The 20,812-nt window shown below is 44.3% G+C and overlaps 1 protein-coding gene across 5 annotated transcripts in view; it reads right to left on the bottom strand.

The window, feature by feature from the left end:
- Nucleotides 1-20,812, bottom strand: part of KIAA2012 (KIAA2012 ortholog) — a 111,889-nt gene that overhangs the window by 74,857 nt on the left and 16,220 nt on the right. For 3 of the 5 annotated variants that reach the window (XM_019635743.1, XM_019635746.1, XM_019635744.1), the window contains exons 3-8: nt 13,837-14,020; nt 13,085-13,227; nt 10,580-10,748; nt 8,443-8,577; nt 4,448-4,621; nt 1,841-1,951 (exon numbers count right to left, since the gene is read on the bottom strand). In XM_019635743.1, the coding sequence (XP_019491288.1) occupies nt 1,841-1,951; nt 4,448-4,621; nt 8,443-8,577; nt 10,580-10,748; nt 13,085-13,227; nt 13,837-14,020 (916 nt within the window). Of the gene's footprint in view, nt 1-1,840; nt 1,952-4,447; nt 4,622-8,442; nt 8,578-10,579; nt 10,749-13,084; nt 13,228-13,836; nt 14,021-15,132; nt 15,276-18,950; nt 19,107-20,812 lie in introns of all 5 variants that reach the window. The other 2 variants (XM_019635747.1, XM_019635745.1) reach the window with 2 other exon arrangements.

Here is a 20,812-nt window from a genome sequence, read left to right as displayed (position 1 = left end):
ATAATGGACAATCAGACTGGAAGGGTAGGGTGGGATGGCGACCAAGATGAATTTGAACACACTGAGCTGCAAAGAGTTTGGTGTGGCTTGAGCAAATCCTTTGCAAGAGTTAGAATTTTTTTTTTCAGTATACTGCTTCTCAAAACAAAACAACGAATGTTTCCCATTAATAGAGACTCTGAGAAAGCTGTACTATGAACCCTTGTAAGGAGATGTGGGTTTAAGGTCCTGCCTCACCTTCAAGGGTACCATCTAATAATCATCAAGACTGAAGGTCCACCAACTGTATATGGTGGAAAGGCTAGAGAGAGGCCAGTGACTGACTGAATCATTCATTCATTCATTCATTCATTCATTCAAGAAGCTCACAGTGAATGCCTTTAGATTTGAGAGACAAGTAGGATTAAACATATTGTTCATGGAACTGGGACAAGATAGCAGGCAAGTCTCCATTTATTTAGCATAAGTTTCATTTCTCTCTCCCTCTCTCTCTCTCTCTCTCTCTCTGTTTTGTGTAGAAGTTATTGGAAGATTTTCAATGAACACTTATTGTGATCCTGCTATGTATGTGTCAGGCACTATGCTAGGGGCTGGGGATAGTGAAATGATGGAAACCTCCAATCGACAATGTGGTAACAAACTTAAATATTTAACTTAAATGTTTCCTTTTATGCTTCTGGCTTTTGCTTCACCCAAAGGGGAGCTACTTCTCCTGGAACAAAGTGGACAAATGTGCAGCAGGTGAACAGAATCATGTTTGCTTTCCAGCTGTTGTACCATCTGTGTCACACTGACAGTAGCCTCCACCTGTCTAAGTCCTGCTGCCACCAATTCAGAGCCGAGTTATTTTTATACTGATATCATAGTATAACCCAAGTGGTGATGGAAGTTCTTTAGCACTGAATTTGGAACCAAATATAGTCTAGTTTCTGGAAGCCCATGTGACTTCCATGTAACTAGTTCAACAGCTACAGACACCAACATGAAAAATGCAGCAGTAATTAAGGGACTTCTCAGGTGCTGATGGTGGAGGAATCGATCCCCTCGTTTCAGATGGGATGAGGAACCTTGGACACAGGGAGGGACTGACCCAAAGTCACTGACAACATAGAGGACAAGCTAGAGCTACTCACATCTCTTGCTTCTGAATCCATGCTCTTTTTATTAAGCCAGTCATGACATAACCCACCAAATGAGCATAGATTTTAATCTCCCTCCGCAAGAAGCCTGCTGGCTGTACAGCTCAGACACATACATTCTGATGGTTCCTGGGTGGTTGACACTCATCACCCTCTGACTTTATTTATTTATTTATTTATTTTTTCTTTTGTAAAATGGCTGCTGCCCAGAGCCAGCATCTCTTTTCCAAAAAGTTAATGTGCCAGATGGGATTTTGGAAACTGCCTTGATATCTGTCAGGAGCCAGATGATTCACGGCAATGAACCAACACACATAACAAGGATACCTGATTGGATTACCAATTAGCCACCTCCACCTCTGGAGACTGCTTGGAAAGAAGAGAAAGGGCGGTATTTAGTTTGGGCAAATACCAAAAGGGCTTTATCATTCTCATCGAGGCATCAGCACAGCACATTAGACCTCCTCCAAGCCATTCCACGGGAACTTCTCTCTCCAGATGCTCCAGCAAGAGTAAACTTGTTATGCAAACATTGGGTTATTATGTCTGAGCTACAGAAGCACCTCTGTGTCAGCGGGAAGGGAGGAACTGGCTGAGTTGCATGTGTTTTTAATGATGCCTCTGCTGCTGGGAAGTTTTGGAAGCTACAGGTAAAATCCTCCCCTATGAAAACGAGGCCGATCTGGGATATATCATCTTACCTTTATCCGACAGAAGCTTCTCGGTTTGGGTAGGTCCTGGGAGGTACAGGCAGATGTTTTCTCCATCTGGACCCAGCAAGAAGTGTCCCAGTGTGGGGTCTCTGGACTCTTCTTGAAAATAAGCACAAGCATGGGCAGTGTTAGCACCAGTGTGGGGAGGGAGGCTGAACCGGGGCTGTGCTCCCCGGATCCCGGGTGGGGAATTGCTGGTGTGCTCAGGGGCTTGCCGGAGTACAGGGTCAGCCCTACCCCTGGGATTTGGCAGAGCAGAGCCATTGTTTAGGCCCTGCCTTCTGGAGGTTAAGGTGGGACGATCAGAGTGGGGCTGCCATGACTTTGTGAGAGTCTGGAAGAGGTGACCCCTCTGGGCTTAAGCAGCCCCACAGGGGCCAGGCTAGGCTAGAGAGGGGCACCTTGTATGAAGAAAAGGGAGCACCTTCCTCTAGGTGTGTGTAGCCCAGCCCTTGGGCACAGGGTTTGCTGATTCTAGCCTCTGCTTTCCTTCTCTTTGTGCAGTGCTCAGCCATGCCCTCTGGACCAAATCCTGGGACTGCTCAGTGACTCTGGGGGGCTCAGGCCAAGAATGAAAAGGAAGCCGTATCTCCCTCAGCTGCTCAGAACAATTGAAGGTGTTTAACTTTACCTTCCCCATGTCCAAGGCTAAGGGATCAGGAGTAGAGTTGGCCACCAGGGAGTAGATATTTACAAGTACACAAACACACACACATACACAGAGGCATGACATACACACATGGACACACAAACTCACATATTTACACAGAGATGTGCACACACACACACAGGTACATATGCACACCCATAAGGCAAGCATGCACAGACACGCACAACCACACACATGTAGGTGTGCATGCATGTACACACATGTACCAGACATGAACAAGGACACACACATCAATAAATGCACCTTGTTTCCAGATAAGCATGCATAGCTGCATAATCACACACATGCACACAGTGTGCATGCATGCACACAAGCACAGACATATATTCACGCAGACATATAAGCACACACATACCCTCACACACACATATGCCCTCATACACACCTTCACTTACACACTCCCAGCCTACACACTTGAGGTGTCAAGCTGCACTCTTATAGTCATGGCCCTGGCGTTCATTCTAATCAGATTCTCCCTTTATAAGGATGGTTGAATAAGAATGTGTGTGTGTGTGTGTGTGTGTGTGTGTGTGTGTGTGTGGTGTGATTTGTCCTGGACTATACAACCTGCTAGGAATGCCCTTGGTGCTGACGTGGTAGCTAAAATTTGGTTCATTTGCATCAAAATTAAGAGAACATCACTACCATGCAAGTATAAAAGGGAGGGGTTTGTAGAAGAAAGGTTCTGTCTCTGAAGTGGTTCATAAGTGACAACAATGTCTCTGGAGGAAGAGAGAGAGAGGGAGAGAATTAGTTGGAAGGAGGGAGGAGATTTAATTTTGACTATTTCAGCCTTAAACAGAAAAGCTGCCAACACAATGGAGTTATGTGCTTAATTGTGAATCTATGTATTTAACCTATGCTTAGAGACTTCAAGTATACATGTTTGGAGGGAATATGGATGGAGAGAGAGAGAGAGAGAGAGAGAGAGAGAGAGAGAGAGAGGCTGATTTAAATAGTGAGGCATCTGTCTCGGAGTGAGCCTGAGATGAAAATGAAAGATGTAATACCTGTTGTCTCCTTGGTGGCTCTCAGTTGCCACGTGCTTCTCAGAGTGTTTCTCGTAGCCCTGAGTGTGATTCTGCTGTTAACAGATACTTTTTTCACATTTCCTGGCTCCCAAACACACACCATCTCCTTCATCTGGTGCTCAACTGGAGAAAGCAGCCCAAGGCTACAAAGAAGGAGGAATAGCTAGCTGGGCTGCAGTTTCTAGAAAATAGTTTGTCTGTCTCCAGCATGGCACCTCCGGATTTTCAGGGGCAATTTAGACTTTAAGCAATTTTCACTTTATGAGCTGCTTTTAGATCAAAGTCCCCGTGGAAGCTGTTACTATATTGTCTTTGCATTATTGCTCTTGTATGAGCATCTTAGTCTCCTCCTAGACTGTCAGCTTTTAAGGATAAGAACTCTAAGTGGGGCTAAGTCATAGAGGGTGTGACCTGGCCCTACCTCACCCTTCAGTAGAAACCTGGAGTCCTTCTCTCTCTGTGAACAGGCCTCAGGCTCTACCCTGGGCTGGAGGGTAACTTCTCTCCTGGGTTCTTCCTACTGGTAGTGTCACCAGGCTCCCTTGCCCCAGGCAGGGTTATGGCTTGGTGTTGAGTCTGCCTGGTAAATCCATTAGCATGTCTCCCTGATGAGTGCAGGGAGCTGTGTCATCACATGTTGCATGCAGGCATGAGGAAACAGCTTGGCAGTGCGTGTTGGTGCAGCAAACCCTTAAAACATGTACTGACTCTTAAGGAATAAGCATGGTGAACAGTAATCCCACTGACATCATTGGAGGCACTGCCGATTTCTCCTTGTCAATGGGGTGGCTTTCAGACAGCTTATACGACGGTTGCCTCTTGGCTCTAGAAGATGATTAAAAGGAGCCCAAAGCCACAGACAAGCCAAGGGGAGTGTACCCCAGGAGTGATTACCTTGTCCTTCTGCTGGGAGTGCCCCCCTGGACCGTCTCACATTCAGGGTCTCACATGTAGGGCTGCTGCGGCCTGACTTCCTGGGGCTGTCTAGGCCCCTTTGGCCCTCTGGAGTTTTTCTTTCTTTGATCAGTGGCAGTGGTGGAGTCGCACTGTGGGGTGCGACATCATTGTCTTTAAAAGCAAAAGGAGAAAAAGCATGAGTGAGACAACTGTATCAGCAAGAAGGAGAATGGACCTCTTTTCTAACTTGGTTTATAGTTCCTAATGTGTAGGATGACTTATTCCACTCATTCTCAAATTTGTCCCTCTTTTCCAGCCCTGCTAAGAGGCAGAGGCTAGGTATCTCCCATGGCCAAGGTGAAATTCTTTTTGGCTAGAACAGTGACACTTTAGTTGGTGAACCTCCAAAAACTGGGAGGAACTGAGCTGTGATGGTCGTTATTCTCATTTTATTGATGGACTCCTGAGATAGAAGAAAGGCTAGAGAGGCTGCAGAGCCCTTCTAGCCCCCAATCCAAGGGCTCTGACTAGGGGGACCTAAGCTTTAGAACTCATGGGATTATTGGCTACAGAGTTCCAACCACAAAGCGATATCTCTAAGCAAAATCGATGATTACCTGGCTCCTCAAGGTCACATGACCTCTTCCTCAAGGTCATAAAATACAAAGTAGCACTCTCCAGATAGTAGTCACAGGGTAATGGCATTGATGATAATGCTCCACAAAGCAGATCCTTCTCTCCACATCTGTTCTCTCTTTTTCTAACTCTTCCTCAAAACCAGCAGGGATTGCTCTAGGGAGGGTGAAATCCAGTAATCCAAGTGATTGAGACCTTGTCCTAATCTTATTCAGAGAGAGTGGTCTTTATTTCATGTTCAATACACTGTTGCTGTTTGTGTTTAAAAGCTGTCTGCCCACACAGTCTCAAAATATCACAAACTACTTATTTATTACAAAGGGAAAAAGTAGTATCTTTATAATGGAGATAGATCTAACAGATACCACCTTTAGCCAAATAATGAAATTTAACAACACCTGTAATGGAACAAGTTATAACAGATGAAATAAATATAAAGGGATATTTTGTGTCCCTTGATGTGATGTGCTGAGAAAGACACAACATCACCTATCTGCTATTCTTTTTTTTTTTTTAAGATTTTATTGGGGAATTGGGGGTGGGGAACAACGTTGTGAAATCGGGGAAAGAGAACAGATAAGTTACTATCTTTTTGTTCTTCAGTCTAGTTGTGGAGGATGTTGCTTCACTGTCCCACTGGTTGGTATTATCATTGCGCTCTTCCTGGGTGAGGCAGTCGCCGGCCATTGGATGGCCACTCACGGCGGCTCATGGTAGCTCACGAAAGCTCACACCCGCTGCCAGCCAGCTCCCCTGCAGCCTACGCTGTCATCGGCGACTTACTGCAGCCCAGCTCCAGGTCGAGCTGTTGTTCACCAATTTAGCTGTAGAAGGCGCAGCGTCACTGGCCTTCATATGTGGGATCCGAACTGTGGCCCTGCTACTCAGAGCTGGTGTCCCAAGCCAACTGTTAACCAACGCGCCACTTGGCCGACCCACCTATCTGCTATTCTTGCCAAAAATATTTGATCAGAATCTAATCATGAGGAAACAAACACATCTAAATTGAAGGTAATTCTGTAAAACAGCTAGCCTATCCTCTTAAAAAATGTCAACGCCATGAAAAATGAGACTGGGGCAGTGTTCTAGATTAAAAGATTCTAAAGAGAAATGACAAGTAAATACAATGCCCGATCCTGAGTTGAATCTTGGATTGATTGGGAAGAAAAACCTATAAGGAACATTATTGGTATAATTACAGAAATTTGAATATGGACTATGTATTAGAAAACAGCATTACGTGTTAATTTTCTTGATGAGGATCATTGCATTGTGGTTATGAGGGAGAGTATCATTGCTCTTAGGAGATATGTGCCAATAGAGGATAAAATGTACATAGTCCACAACTTACTCTCAAATGGTTCAGCAATAAACTAAAATGTGTATGTGCATAAGTAAAAACCAGCTTCATTTTTATGATGTTAGAGGTGAAATAATCCAGAGCTAAGCAAGTAAATGGGTATGTGCAACCTCTGAGGCAACAGGGCAGTCCTGCCTACTAGCTCTAAGCACCCTTGCCCCAGGGCCTGTGTGTGAGAGCTTGCCATGGAAATCTCACCTCTTTGGACTCCTTTCTTTATGCATCTACTACTAGGTGGGTCACATACTGACCTAACTCACACCAAGGTATTAGAGTCTCCATAGACCAGCTTCCCCCAGGCAGGTGGCAGAGAATGGACAAGCTCAAGATACTTTGTCCCTGGGGACACAGCAGCTCAAAACAAGTGGAGGGCAGTGTGAGCAGAGCAACACCCAAGATGAAATTCACCAGTGTTGCCCTAGATCTCAGTAGCTCAGGCTGTGCACTTGATGTCGTGACCCACAGGTAGAAAGCTGATTTCTTACCTGTTTGCAGACAGAGCACCCTTGCCCATGTTTGATTTTTCTTTTGTAAAAAGGAATCTTCAAAGTCTTTAGGAGATTAACTCTCACTTAAGAGATGGAGTAAACAAGACCATGACTTAATAATCAAAGGAAGTTCTCAAAACCAAAATGTCTTCAGAGGTTCTGACCTCGGTTCATTGTGGTGTTTATTCTAAAAGGCAGTGCCCTACGATGAGTAAGAAGAGCCTAGATTCTGGCACCAGAGGGCCTGGGCTCCAGTGCCACCTGGGCCACTTAGAGTTGTGTAACCTCAAACAAATTACTTATCTCTCAGGGCTTCAGTTTTCTGATCTGTGAAATCAGGGTTGGATTGTTGTAAGGAGGATATGAGATACTATGTGTTAAAAATTAAGGACAGTGCCTGGCACAGAGAGGAAATCCTTCAATACGAATGCTTATCCTTCTACTTCTTCTGATTACCACTGGTCAGAGATCACCTAAGATTTGTGCTTCCAGGTGTGAGGAAAGCACAGAACAGCTTGGCAGTGTGTGTTGGTGCAGCAAACCCTTAAAACATGTACTGACTCTTAAGGAATAAGCATGGTGAACAGTAATCCCACTGACATTGTTGGAGGCACTGCCGATTTCTCCTTGTCAATGGGATGGCTTTCAGACAGCTTATACGACGGTTGCCTCTTGGCTCTAGAAGATGATTAAAAGGAGCCCAAAGCCACAGACAAGCCAAGGGGGGTGCACCCCAGGAGTGATTACTGTCATTTTGCACTTCTCCTTTGGAAAAGAGGAGCTTTCTAAATATGGCCCATTATTTTTAACCTATCCAACACATACAAATATTGGAGGTGCCAGAAAAATGTATACAAGTGGACACTTTGGTCAATATTGCTCAAGCAGTAGTGCGCCGTAATCAGAAATATCTGGACACTGATGGTAACCACTTTGAGTACCTCTTATAATTACAGAAGTCAAATGTGACTTGTATTCATCTTTTGTTACTGGTATATATGGAGTATTACAATTTTGATACAGTTTTCCTTTCTTAAAATGTGTATACTTTTTTGGCACCCTTTGTATACACCCACGTGTATGATTTCAAATACACATACGATGTTTTGAAAGATCAGAGTGAGGATTTTTATTGATATTATGGACTTCTTAATGAATAAATACATATTCCTAAACAGATTAGAAATGAAATTTTGTTGGTTAAAAATATAGAATAAACTGTGGGGCATGCAGCACATTTTTAATAAGTTTGGTGCTGTTTTACATCTGCAACCGGAAAATATTAGTAGGGGGATGATAATGAGATCTTACAAGCTAGACACTAAGCTGGTTTTACTGCAGCACTTTGGTACAGGCAGCTGCTGCCTGAACAAAAGCCATCTGCAAGTGGCCAAGGAGGAGCTAACCTCCCTTCCAGCCTCCTTTTCCATGGCTGAGGGCCCTTGTGTGTCTTGTCTTGCTCCCCTTTGGGGTGAGATTGTGGGATGCTGGAGAGTGGGAGTAGCTACCTTGAGGCGAGAGCATGTCCCTGTCCGTGTCTGTTAACTCCCGCAGCTTTTCTAAGGATGCGTGCTTCAGGGAAGGTCTCCATAAAGGACTGGCCTCTTCTCCTGTTTCTGGTCCTGACTCAGGGTGTGGAGCACCTGGGAGATGAGGAGAAAGCAAAGTTGTAGTAAATGCCTGTGGATTTTGCCAGCCGCCTCTTTTTTGGGGGGTGAGGGAGAAGACTCGTCTCTTTCCTGCTTACACCATATGGTTTGGGTGGAGCTGTGTCCATTCCTTGACTCCAGGGATAGGCATGTGGCTGAAGCCTGGCTAATGAGTACCGCACTGCCTTAGCCACAGTGATTGGGTCCGGTGTGGACACATAACCCAGTCAGAAGCTGTTCTAGTACTTTTGCAAGAGCTTTCAGAGGCATAGCATTTCTACTGTAGTTAACAAGTAGGAGGTCAGCATGACATTGCAGGAGACCATCTTTACCACCACATGGGGACAGCCTGCTTGAGAGGAAAGCTAACAGAGCTGAGAGACTTAGACAAATGGTGCCCAGATGACATTTTCTGAGGCCTGGATTCAACTGAGTCTGGAGTTAGTTCATCCTTGCACTACCTAATTACATGAGCTAATGCATTTCTTTTTTACTTGAGACATTTTGAGATAGGCTTCTGACACTTGTTACTGAAAGAGTTCTCACTGACATACAAAAGCAGAAAGAACTCAGTGGATTCACTTTCTCTGCACTTGATTCCTATTTATCACTTGGCAGTGTGTTGGCAAGCTCAGGGTATCTAATAGCTTTAAGAATCTGGTTCATGATGGCCAGGTGGTCTTCCCGACCTTCTTGCCAGGGTTATCATGGTAAATAGTCAGGATTTAACCTAATCCCACTAATAGCCTTCTTTTTGTGTGCATTATGCATATCTTTTTATTCTGATGTTTGGACATCTGGGACCTTACTAGTGAAACTGTCCCTCCCAGAACTAGCCAACTCCTTGAGACAGTAAAGGACCAGCTGTGTGCATGCCTTTCATATGCAAACCACCCAATCCAGAGCCCCTAAACCAAAACTACTTTCTTTATGCAGCTCTTAACACTCCCAGGCCACTATCTACCTGCCCTAACCACCCCAGGGTCAGGTACCAGACCGTGAGGGGTGGCCACTATGCCCAGAACCCACCAAAACTATTCAAAGTAGCCAATCCCAAATCTGCTTAGCCTGATTCCCCTGCCTCACTGCAAAAAAAGAAAGATAAAACTTCCTTCTTGCAAAAACTGCAGTAAAGACTCCTGCCCATTCCCACTCCCCCAGCCTTCTGCCTCCTAACTGATCTGGTGCTTCCCCATGTGGCCCTGAATAGCATGGCATTCACCCTCTCCTTTCAGGAACTGTGAGGAAATTGAAACTATTGTTTCAATGGCAGTTGTCTCCTGATCTGTTGGCCTCATCATGCCTGAATAATAAATAATAAAACCTAAATTTAAAACACTGTGTATTGGGCCGGCTGAGTGGTTCAGTTGGTTAAGAGCATGAGCTCTGAGCAACAGGGTCACTGGTTTGATTCCCACATGGACCAGTGAGCTGCTCCCGAGCTGAGCTGCCACTGAGCTTGTGAGAGTGCGTGCTCTTAGCAGCAAGGTTGCCGGTTTGACACCATATAGGATGGTGGGCTGCGCCTACCCGCAACTAGATTGAAAGTGGTGGCTGGACTTGGAGCTGAGCTTGTGCCCATCACCACATCCCAGATATCTGATAACATCTATTTTTCTACTCCTTTTAACCTGTTTCTTTTCTTTTCTTTTTTTTCTTTCAATTTTAGTTGGTATTGTATTTATTTTTTATAAGCTGCCTGAACATTCTTGTACCTTTATAATACCTGTGGTGCATTGGACTTATTCACGTGTATGCCCATCTTCCTTTCTTTTTCACAGTATAGCAAAGTGCACTGTTTAATGAAGGACTCAATAAATATTTAAAAAATTGAGTTCACTATGACCAGAAGAGACCTACTAGATTTTACCCTTTTTTACTCCTTTTCATAGAAGTTTCTCTGAAGGGGATGACTCTGGGAAGGGTCAACCATGATTTAGAAGAGGGTTGCTTTAGCAGTGCTTCCCCCAGGAGCACCCATCCACAGCTGACCTACCTCTTCTGCTTTCTTTCTTTTTTGGGGGGTGTGGGGTGTGGAAATGAATCTCCACTGGGAAGATGAGAAGCTCTGCTGGGGGCTCATTGGCTTTAAATTGACTCCTCAGGGGGTCCAGGACTCTGGGTTGTTCTTCTGAGATAGGAGGCAATTTCAAAGCCTTTGAAGCCTGGAGAAAATTTAAATACGAAACAAAAACCAACATGGCAGATCTTCAAACCCTGCTGCCTCCAGGGGACAAACGACATTGTATCTTATTGTGTCTCTAACACCAAGAGCAGCTGGGTGTAGTTCCAGTACCACCACAGGGACATAAATCTAACCAGCCCGGGCATCTGACTAGAGTGGTTCTGCTTTGCTTGGGAACTTGGTTGGCTCTGCCCCAGCTAATCCAGCCTCTCGTTCTTCTGAGAAGTATAAACATGATAAATTCAAGAGTCTTTGAGAGGAAATACAGTCTGTCTTTCTTTTGCAGCCAGGGAAACTAAGCTGGATTGAAATGACATAACTAAGGTTTCCATGTGTGAAGAATGAGAAATCTCTGCATTTGTTGTTAAGGGAAAAAAACAAGGTGTGGAACACTGGCTGCAACCTTTTAGATAAGAAAGGGCAGAGAAGAGGAATGAATGCACATTTGTGCTTGCTAACCTATGTAACCTCTCTAAACCTCAATTTCTTCCTCTATGAAATGGGAGTCATACTACCTACCTCAAAAGGTTGCCGTGATGATTGAGCTAATGATATGCAGCTACAATTGTGTTTGAACTGGGTTAATTTCTAGAGAGAGAGAGAGAGAGAGAGAGAGAGAGAGAGAGAGAGAGAGAGATACACTAGGGGTAGTACTTAGAGCCTCCTGTTTCCAATTATTCAGAAGTTGCTGAAAATTTCTTCTTTTAGTTTGCAGCTTTTAACATATGAACTTGGCTCTATGAAATGTATATGCATGCTGGATTTCAGGGAGTTCAATTTCACAGGAGGAAAAATAAAAACCGTTCTCACTTTTTTAGTGCTCAAAAGGAGAAAAATGATCAGAAACACACGTAGGCATCCTACACGTTTAGAGTTGAATGAGGAAAGAAATTCAAATGAATATATGCAGAACAATATTTATAATTTTGAGACAGTAAGAAAACGATTAACCAAATGCATGCACATAGGATCTTTATGTTCCTGGAGACCTTCACTGTCCAGGTGCCAGCTGCCCACCAACTGCCCTTTTCTGAATACTGACCTTGTGCATTTTGTGTGACAAGGTTTGCATTGAGAAATCTGCATGGAAACTCAAATGATTTGTGTGAGGTATAGCTGACAAGCCAAGCCTTAATTTCTTTATTCTAATTAAAAATTTACAGAGTTTTAATATAGTGGAAAATATTGCTTTCCTCTGCTAAGCCATATAATATACACGGGTTGAGGGAAAGGACTCCTGTCCTCTGAGCCTGGCTCAGTTCTGGGCTGACCTGGGGTGTGAGATTGGGAGCTTTCCTTAGGCCTGCAGTGACTCTGTCAGGTCAGGCCTGCTATTTACTTCTGGTCCAGAGGAACCTGGGAAGACAGAGGCCCTTCTGGGGTGGTTGAAAAGGTTCAGATCAGCTTAGACACAGGAAATATGAGAAAATCCTGAACAGACTGAAAACAACCTCCTTCATAGGTACCAGAACCACCGGGAGTGCCCATGGCTCCTTCAGGGACACTTCAGATGACAGGAATTCCCATCATTAACTAACACTGGTACAGTTCCCAGTCAGTCACAAAAGACTTTCACCAAAGCACATCCTCTCCTTTCTTCCTTCCATGAGACCTATGAGGTTGGCATTATTATCTGTGCACACGGATAAGGTGACTGCTGCTCAGAGTGGTGAGTGTCCTGCTTAAGTTGACACAGCTGCTTTGGGGTAGAGCACTCTGGAGCCCCTGCTCATTCCTGCTCAGCACAGGTACCTCCAAACCACCGAAGTCCCAGGTAGAATTGCAAGGCAGGACCAGGCCAGAGACAGCTAAGGATGCCTCTAAGGGAGAAGGTATACTTGACTACTGACGGGGTTGATAAACCTGCAAACTTTATTTACCCTACGTTTTCAAAAGTGACAGACCCTGGATGAAGCAAAACCATTGCTGGATTTGAGATCTCCAACATTTTCACTTTCATGTGGGTCATTTGCTTACAAACTCAGATTCTGTCCTTACTTGTTTACAGATGACTCCCAGCCCCTTAAGAAAACAAAGGATTCTGTTGCCACCAGAGAGTGCAGTAACATCATATGCCTTAAGGTAAAATCAGGGGAATCTCAAATTCCTTGGCCTTCACTATTTTCAACATTTAGTTAATTACTACAGCTTTATTTCAGCTCCACATGGCGAGCTCAGAAGTAAGGCCAGTTCTCTGAGACATCACTTTGAGTCAGCTTGTTCCTAGATTAATCTTTCAAGTGCCAGAGCGTGCTTGCGTGCGTACACACACACACACACACACACACACACACACACACACACACACACACACACCTTTTTCTTCTTCACTTCCCCAGGTGTGCTTTTTTCTGAGCCAGTGGCAGATGCTACAGCGGGGAAAAGGCATTGTTCAGCAGGCGGCTCCTGTAACAAGTAGCTGCTTCTGCCCTGGTGGAGTTTCATATTTCCTTGTTTGTCTGTATAAACAGGTTGGGGATAAGAATTTATTAGTTGCAGGTATGGGGAAGGACAGTTGACTTTCAACTTTTATCGCTTTGGGGGTAATGGGAAGAAGGCAAGGAGAGTGCTGGGGCACTGAGACAGCTGTGGTTTTGGCTGAAGCAGGTTGGGGAGCCCTGATCTCATCATCTGGTTAGGTTCTTGCTGGGTGAGTGAGGTGATGGAGAGAATGGTAACAATAATGATAACAGTTGATGTGTATTAAGTGTGACATATGGGACAGGAATTGTACAAAGTATTTTATAGGCATCATGGAGGTATTATCATTGTCTCCATTTTGCAGATGAAGAAACTGACCCTCAGCGAGATTGAATAATGTGCCCAAGAGCAGAGCTAGAAAGTGGGGGTAATTTCAATCCAGGCAATCTGATTGCAGAACGCATGCAGCTGAGTACTAGGCGAAGAAGAGCCTGTCAGTCTCATTCCCACCTCCCACTGAACTTTGGCTGTTATTTTCTAAGGTGAGTGGCATGAAGAAGTGACACGCGGCCTGCCTCAGTGTTCTCAAATGAACTCTGCATGATTATGTTTACCCAGATCAACAAGCAAGACGCTTGGCTTCTTACCACTGAGATCTGCCTTCCTACTGGGAAAGGCGCCGCCATAGAAGGTAATGTGGGATTTGCCGCTCAGGAGCCAGGAACGACCAATTTGGGCATGCCCAAAGGCCCTCCTGGAGGTTTGCTGTGTTCTTTCATTGTGGCTTTCCTTTGAAGCACGTATAGGATGGTGATTCTCTATTGACGTGTCCTAGGGAATGAGAGATACACATTCCTGTAAACAGGCTTTGCAAAGGAACAGAGCAGGTTCCTCTCACAGTCAGACCTGCGGCTAGGCTTGTGGTTCCGAGGATGAAAACTCCCTTGCAGCCTGGGAAGAAAAACATGATTATAATAGCAAGATCTTTAATGCTGTTTATTACAATAAAACATTTCATTATTAGTGAAAGCATGACATTTAACCATGCCTGATACATAGTGCTTTCTTGCAAAAAATTTTTTTTAAATAAAAAATGAAGTACTAATATAATTGTCTTTATCCATTATAATAAAAGGCCTCTCCCCTCTCTCCTTCCACTGTGTGGCACTTCTCTTCTCCCCCATTTCTGTACTCATTGGCATATGACCTTCTTGTAAGTCAAACAAGTTTATTCCAAATAGGAGCATGTGTTGTCTGTGTTGCTCTGAGCCGCTGTCATCTTGTACACACACACACACACACACACACACACACACACACACACACACACAGAAGCACGCACACACACACCCCTTAGAGTTTAGAAAGCATTTTTACGTTGTAACCCATTTAATCTTCATAGTGACCTTGTGAGACATACGTATGATAATAGCTCCATTTTACAGAGTAGGTAATTCAGGATCAGAGTTAATTAAGTTTCTTGGCAGGCTCACCACAACTAGTAAGATGTAGGACTCAGACCAAGGCCTTTCCAACTCTAAGGCCAAGAGCTCTTTTTTTCTAGAGACTACAGCTGCCTAGAGGAGTCTAGGGAAGATCTGTGGTTAAATAAGTTTGAAAAGCCATGAGTTAAAGTTAAGCTGGCTATTTTACCTATAGAACTTCTCAAAAATGGTCCACATTGAAGTGTGCCCTGAGACTCCCTGTGAGGAGAACATGGTATGCAGCATTTTCCAAATGTATCTGGCCATGAAACTCTTTTTTTTCTCATGGATTGTCTGGCAATGCTAGGGCTCCACAGGTAACCATTTCGGGAACAATGGTCGATAGGCTCAAAGTACTCTTCTCTTCTCTGGAGGACCCAAGAAATGGCGAAGGGGAAGAAGCATCCCCTCTGAAGTCAAGAAGAACAATGAAAGAGGGGAGCCCGTTAGAAACGGTACCTCTGCCTGGGTTTCATCTTCCTGCCAAGGCTGCTTCCTGAGTGGCGGCAAATGAGTCCCCTGACTGCTGTGGTTCTTGGCTATAGAACCCTGGTCCACGTGTCCACCAGCCCCAGCTTGCCCTTCATCCAGGCCCTGCTGACCTGCAAAGGTGAACAGTGGGTCAGCTTTGTAACACCAGAGGTGGGCATGGTGCTGTTACCTGCCTCCCTTCTTGCTTCTCTGAGCAAAAGTGTTGATCAAGGCCCTCGTTCTGCCTCCCTCTTTACTTCTGTTTTTCTGCTATCCATGGAAGTCGTAGCCAGGTCAGAGGAACAGAACTTCCCTTCCCAGGAGGCTTAGATTTGAGTCTTCCTTTCTTGGACTCAGTTTCCTCATCTGTAAAATGGGGATACTGATTTCATGCTCTCACTTTTTTTGCAGAGTTGCCTGAAGCTCAAATAAGCTAATGAATGTGACAGCCCTTTGTAAACTGTGAGGGACTAGTGGGTAACAGTGGTGTCATTTTGGCAGGGTTACCTACAGCCCTGCTCTGTCACTGAGATGCTTGGCCTGAGACGCTGGATTTCCTGGGCTGTCTGCTGGTTGTTTACTTGTGGAAAAACTTCTGCCCAGTGCACTGTGGCAGGGTGGCTGCTTAGCTTTCTGAACTTATCCTGTCTGCACAACGCTTAGGAATGATTTGAATCAACAGATGACTCCAGCGTAGTTAACAAATCTTTCATCGATGGTTTAAAGGGTCCTGCAGCTATTTTCATCACTTACTCAAGGTAGATTTATTGCTGAAATAGTCTGGCAACCTTCTTTGTATGGAGCTGCTTTCACAACACCTCCACACTCAGCATGCAGCTCCATGGAACAATGTGGGGTTGCTTTTCAACCAGGGGCTCTGGAAGCCTTCAGCGGCTCTGTGTGTGTTGGAGTGCTGGACTTCTGGAGGCTCCCAGCCAGCCTCACCTTCCCTGTATCCTCCCCAACCTTCATCATTCTCTATGTCATTCTCATCCTTGGTGTCCTTGGGTCTAGAGCCAAATGCCCACTTGTGGGGCTACTCCCGCCCCCCAGCTGTTCTTCGTCTGCCCATTGGCTCCTAACCCTACCTTGGGACTAGGCTGATACTGAGAGTGTTGATGGAAGAGATGCAGACTCAAGCTCAGATTCAGAGGGTCTGCTCAGACTTTAGTGGCCCAAGGAAGCCTGATGAGCCCTGAGGATCCTTCAATCTGAGGAGGTCAAGGGCCACATTAGGCCTGCTCCCAAGAGGATCTCAACTCTCATATAGAGTGTGGCATGAAAGGCCTTTTATGTGTTCTAGAATGATCCTTTGGGGTCAAGCCAGACTTTAGGTTCATTCTTCCTGGTCAGATTCTCCTGGAATCAAATGCATTTCTGAGGGCAGGGGAAGTGAAACTCTAGCTAAATGGCTACTTGCCTGCTGAACAGTCTTCTATGGCAGACTGTCTAAGTTGGGGCAGGGGGTGTTGTGGGTAGGGAGATATAGAGAGGTATTTTCCTTTTGGCTGTATCCCAGGTGATATTGATTACATGACTCAAGCTATGCGAAGGAAACCAAGATTTTTTTCAGTAAACATCAGCTCTGGCTCATTTGTTTATGCTTAATAGAAACAGGCTTGCAAGCAAGGTATTAGAACGTTCAGTTGTTGAAAAGAAACCACAAAACTCGATCTCTCTATATTTCAAATATGGATTCAGATTACCCATGTGATGTGAGTTTTGATAGCAACTTAGAGCTTTTAGAAAGCTTTTTTTTTCTCTGTCCTGTCCTGTGATTTTCCACAACAACACAGGGAGGGTGGAATGCAGATACCATTACTCCCATTGGGCAGATGAGCAAACTAAGGATACAGGGAGCATAAGTGACTTGGCCAACATAACATTGTTGGGGGACCTGGGATTTGTAGCCAAGATTTTTGTTACTTTTCCAAATAAAGTGTCTGGAAAAGAGAGGGAGGCCAAGGGGAGATAAGTTTAAAACCAATAAAACTGTCAGTTAAGGTTCAAGTTACAGCCTCTGAACTAACTGTTCTTATTTATTTGCAAATTGACTTTTGGCCCTGAGATCATGGGCAATTGGGTATTGCAATTAGTTAGTAATTATGCTTTAAAAATACAGACTAGGGAGGTCTATAACATTTCTCAAGCACTTACTACATGCCAGATACTGCATTATTCCATTTAACTCCCACATCCCATTCTGTGAGGTAAAGGTGGGAATAGTCCTCTCCATTTTATAAATGAAGAAACTGAGGTCCAAAGAGATCACAGGGCTTGGAATCTGGTGCTAACAGCCATATGTCTAATTACTTATTCTACATTGCCTCTTTGTTTTCTGCCTGATTGTGATAGCTCTTTGGTATTTGGCATCAATTAAGGATGTCACTTAGGTGTGCAGTGGTGATCTACCCCAAAAGTGAAAGTACTGCAGTCCACTTCCAGTGTTTTTAGATCCTAGGGCATCCAAGTCAAAGGATTTTCACTGGAGACGTAGAATTTTTTAAGAAAGAAAGCTTAAGTCAGTGGCAAGTGGGGTGCCATCTGGGGATGGGTAGAAGGTCTCAACACAGGAAAAATACCTGGGTGAGTTCACCACCCCCAGGACATGGATGGCCCAGAAACTTGACCTTTTCAGTGCTCCCGAATCAACTGGTCTCAGGGATGTTGACCCACATTAGCAAAGTGCATAGAGATTGATGTATAGACTAGGGTATTAATTTACAAAGAGAAATGCAATTGCCTGACTGGCATATTATTTCCTATAGATGAACTACATGTGCATAAGGTTCTGATCAAATTCCCTGGAGCTGGACTCAAGACTCCAGGGCGGTGTGTGGCAGGAATATTTAATGGCACAAGGCTCTGAAAACCTGCCATGTTTTTCCCTACTCACTAGAATCTCTCCTTATCCTGACCAGGTTCTTTTCCAGGGACAGTGCTTGGTTAGGCATTACCATTGTTTCTAAAGAACTCCTTTTTAATTTCAGAAAAATTAACTTTCTATTATGTTAGGCTCTTGTTCTTTCCTTCTCTTTTCTCAAAAACTCTGCTACTAGCGAAGGCCCTGTTCTCCGCCCATTACTGCTACCCAGTCATCTTTCCCCATCTCCTTTAGCAAAGGCAACTCTGGCTCTTTTAATGATTCAAGTTTCCAAGAATAATATTAACAAGTAAAATCCCCTGTAGTACTGAACAGCTTACAGGCAGCTCACAATAATTTTTTTGTGCAATAATGAGGTAGGTCTTATTATGTCCATTACGGAGATGAGCTAACAGAAACCCAAAGAAGTTAAGTGAGTTGCTCAAGATTCACGTCTAGTAAGAGAGAGAAAAGCCATTGCAATTGAGATTTCTGGCTCCAAAGCCTGTATTTTTTTCTTATGATATTGCCACAAAACCACAGGATTAAAGAATGTTAGAATGGAATAGACCTAAGAAATCATCTAAAAATCTGGAGTCTAGACCTGTACTGTCCAATATAGTAGTCACTAGCTACATGTGGCTATTTAGATGTAAATTAGTTAAAAGTAAATAAAGTAAAAAACTCAGCTTCACAGTTGCACTACCTACATTTCAAGTGCTCAATAGCCACATGCAGCCAATGGCTGCTATATTGGACAGCACATATGGTACATTCCATCATTGCAGAGAATACTGTTGGACAATGCTGGTCTAGGCTAATGCCCTCATCTTACAGATGAGGGTGATGAAACCCACAATCCTTAGACCTTATTTTGGGAAACTCCATTTTAAAGTGTTAAAAATCCAAATATTTGCGATCTGGTCATACAATCAACATGTACCTTGTTCAAAAGATTTTCCTTGTTGAGTCCAAAATGGCGGGAAGACAGGCAGGAGATGGTATTTTGGGGGTACCCCTGAAAGGTCCTGATGTGGCCTTAGACTCTTTGGTACATTAAGGAGACTTTCCTGGAGCAGCACAGAATCCTTGATGTATCCTGAAGAGTAGGTCAGCAGTTATTGGTAGAAATAACAGTCATCAGTCTAGAGGTCTTAGAGATAACTACACTAGTCTTGGCTCTGGACATTACCCATTAAAGAAGACAATTAGAAGATGCAAAGGATTAAAAAAATCAGGTAGAACCCATAGAGAGTTCTTTATTCAGTGTCTTGGGCACTTCTGGTCCTGTGCCACACATATGCTTCTTCTGCTCCACTGTTCCCAAGAACTGGGTCTCCCTGGTGGATGAAACATGGCTGCTTCTTTGAGGTTAGGTAAAAGGCTCCTCCTTCCTCAGGAAAAGAATCCAAAGGTTTCTCCTGGATGTATCCTGCTTGCTTCTGGAGGCTCCATGATTCTCAATCCAGTCTTTCTACAGGTATTTACTGAAGGCTTACCAATGGGCCCACCCCTTTGCTAGGCAGTGGAGTAGATACAGAAGAACCAGCCATGGGCCATTTTTAAAGGCATTAAATAGTCTATTGGAAAGACAAAGCTCTCCTGGGCTCACCTGTAGGGTTCCAACTGTAAATGTGATGTAAGTTCTGAAAAAAGGAGCTCAATATTGGCTGGAGTTATTAGAGTGGTCTTTGTAGAAGTAGTGAGCCTGAAGGGTGGGTGGATTTATCATAGGGGTGGAAAGATAGGACCAGAGAACATACTAGCACGACAAAGGTGGTGAGCTCTGAGAAGTGAGTGGAGGGGGTGGCACAGGTCACTGGGCCAGTGATCTCATACCACAGTATTGCCATTGCCTTCCAGCTTAAGAGTCTCACCCTTAAGAGGAGCTTTGGTGAGGAATTCTGTCAAGGGACCCAAGAATGCACATACATCTGATGTTTCCTAAAACTACACGTTGTAGCCATATGACTTCCATAGGAAAGATCTGAGACATTTTTTGATATTCAGAGGGGCTCTTATCCTTGAAGATATGGGGCCTAGACCATAGGGCAACAGCCTGCTCTACCCTTTGCCCCACCCAATGATAAACATATCTTTGGTTAAGAGGCTCTTTCTTACTAGTGTTAAATAAATGGGATTGACTGTCACTGGGGTCTGCCTTGAAAGTAAAACCAATTACTATTCAGGCCCAAATCTCTCATTTTCCTTCAAATCATCACTTTATTAAGGAGAGAGTTTTTTCTCCTTTCTCAAGGTAAACCTATAAAACCAGAAGAAAGTCAGTTTTCCTCTGGTTCTGTCTGTCGGTGCTGAAGAAATGGCAAATTGCCAAGTGGGCACTGGCAAATACTACTGCTCAGACCTCTCATCCTAATAAGTTTGCCAAATAAAATTTGAGATGCCCAGTTAAAATTGAATTTCAGATAAACAGTGAATACTTTTTTAGTAGAAATATGTACCAAATATTGCACGCGTGTGTGTGCGTGTGTACTAAATCTGACAACTCTAATCCCCAATAATTTCCTGTTTTCATTTTTAAGCTTTTATTTACAGAGTGCCTTTGGGGTCCCTGTTCAGCAGAGGGTGTCCATGTGACTCCTAAGTGGACTGTGCTAGAGACCCGCCATCTTTAAGAGGAGGAGGCCTAACATCTCCACTTCCTGGAGGATCTGAGATCGCCTCAGGAGGGGAGCTAGGGAATGTTGGGGTGAATGTGGAGCTGGGTGTGTGAGGAGGATCTGGCTTCTGATCCCAGCTCTGCTTTTGGCCAAATAATCTTGGACAAATTACTTTGCCTTCTGG

This window comes from Hipposideros armiger, unplaced genomic scaffold (genome assembly GCF_001890085.2).
Source record: "Hipposideros armiger isolate ML-2016 unplaced genomic scaffold, ASM189008v1 scaffold_23, whole genome shotgun sequence".
Lineage (NCBI taxonomy): Eukaryota > Metazoa > Chordata > Mammalia > Chiroptera > Hipposideridae > Hipposideros > Hipposideros armiger.
Note: the sequence above shows the minus strand (reverse complement) of the source record. Positions and strands in the feature narration are given on the sequence as shown.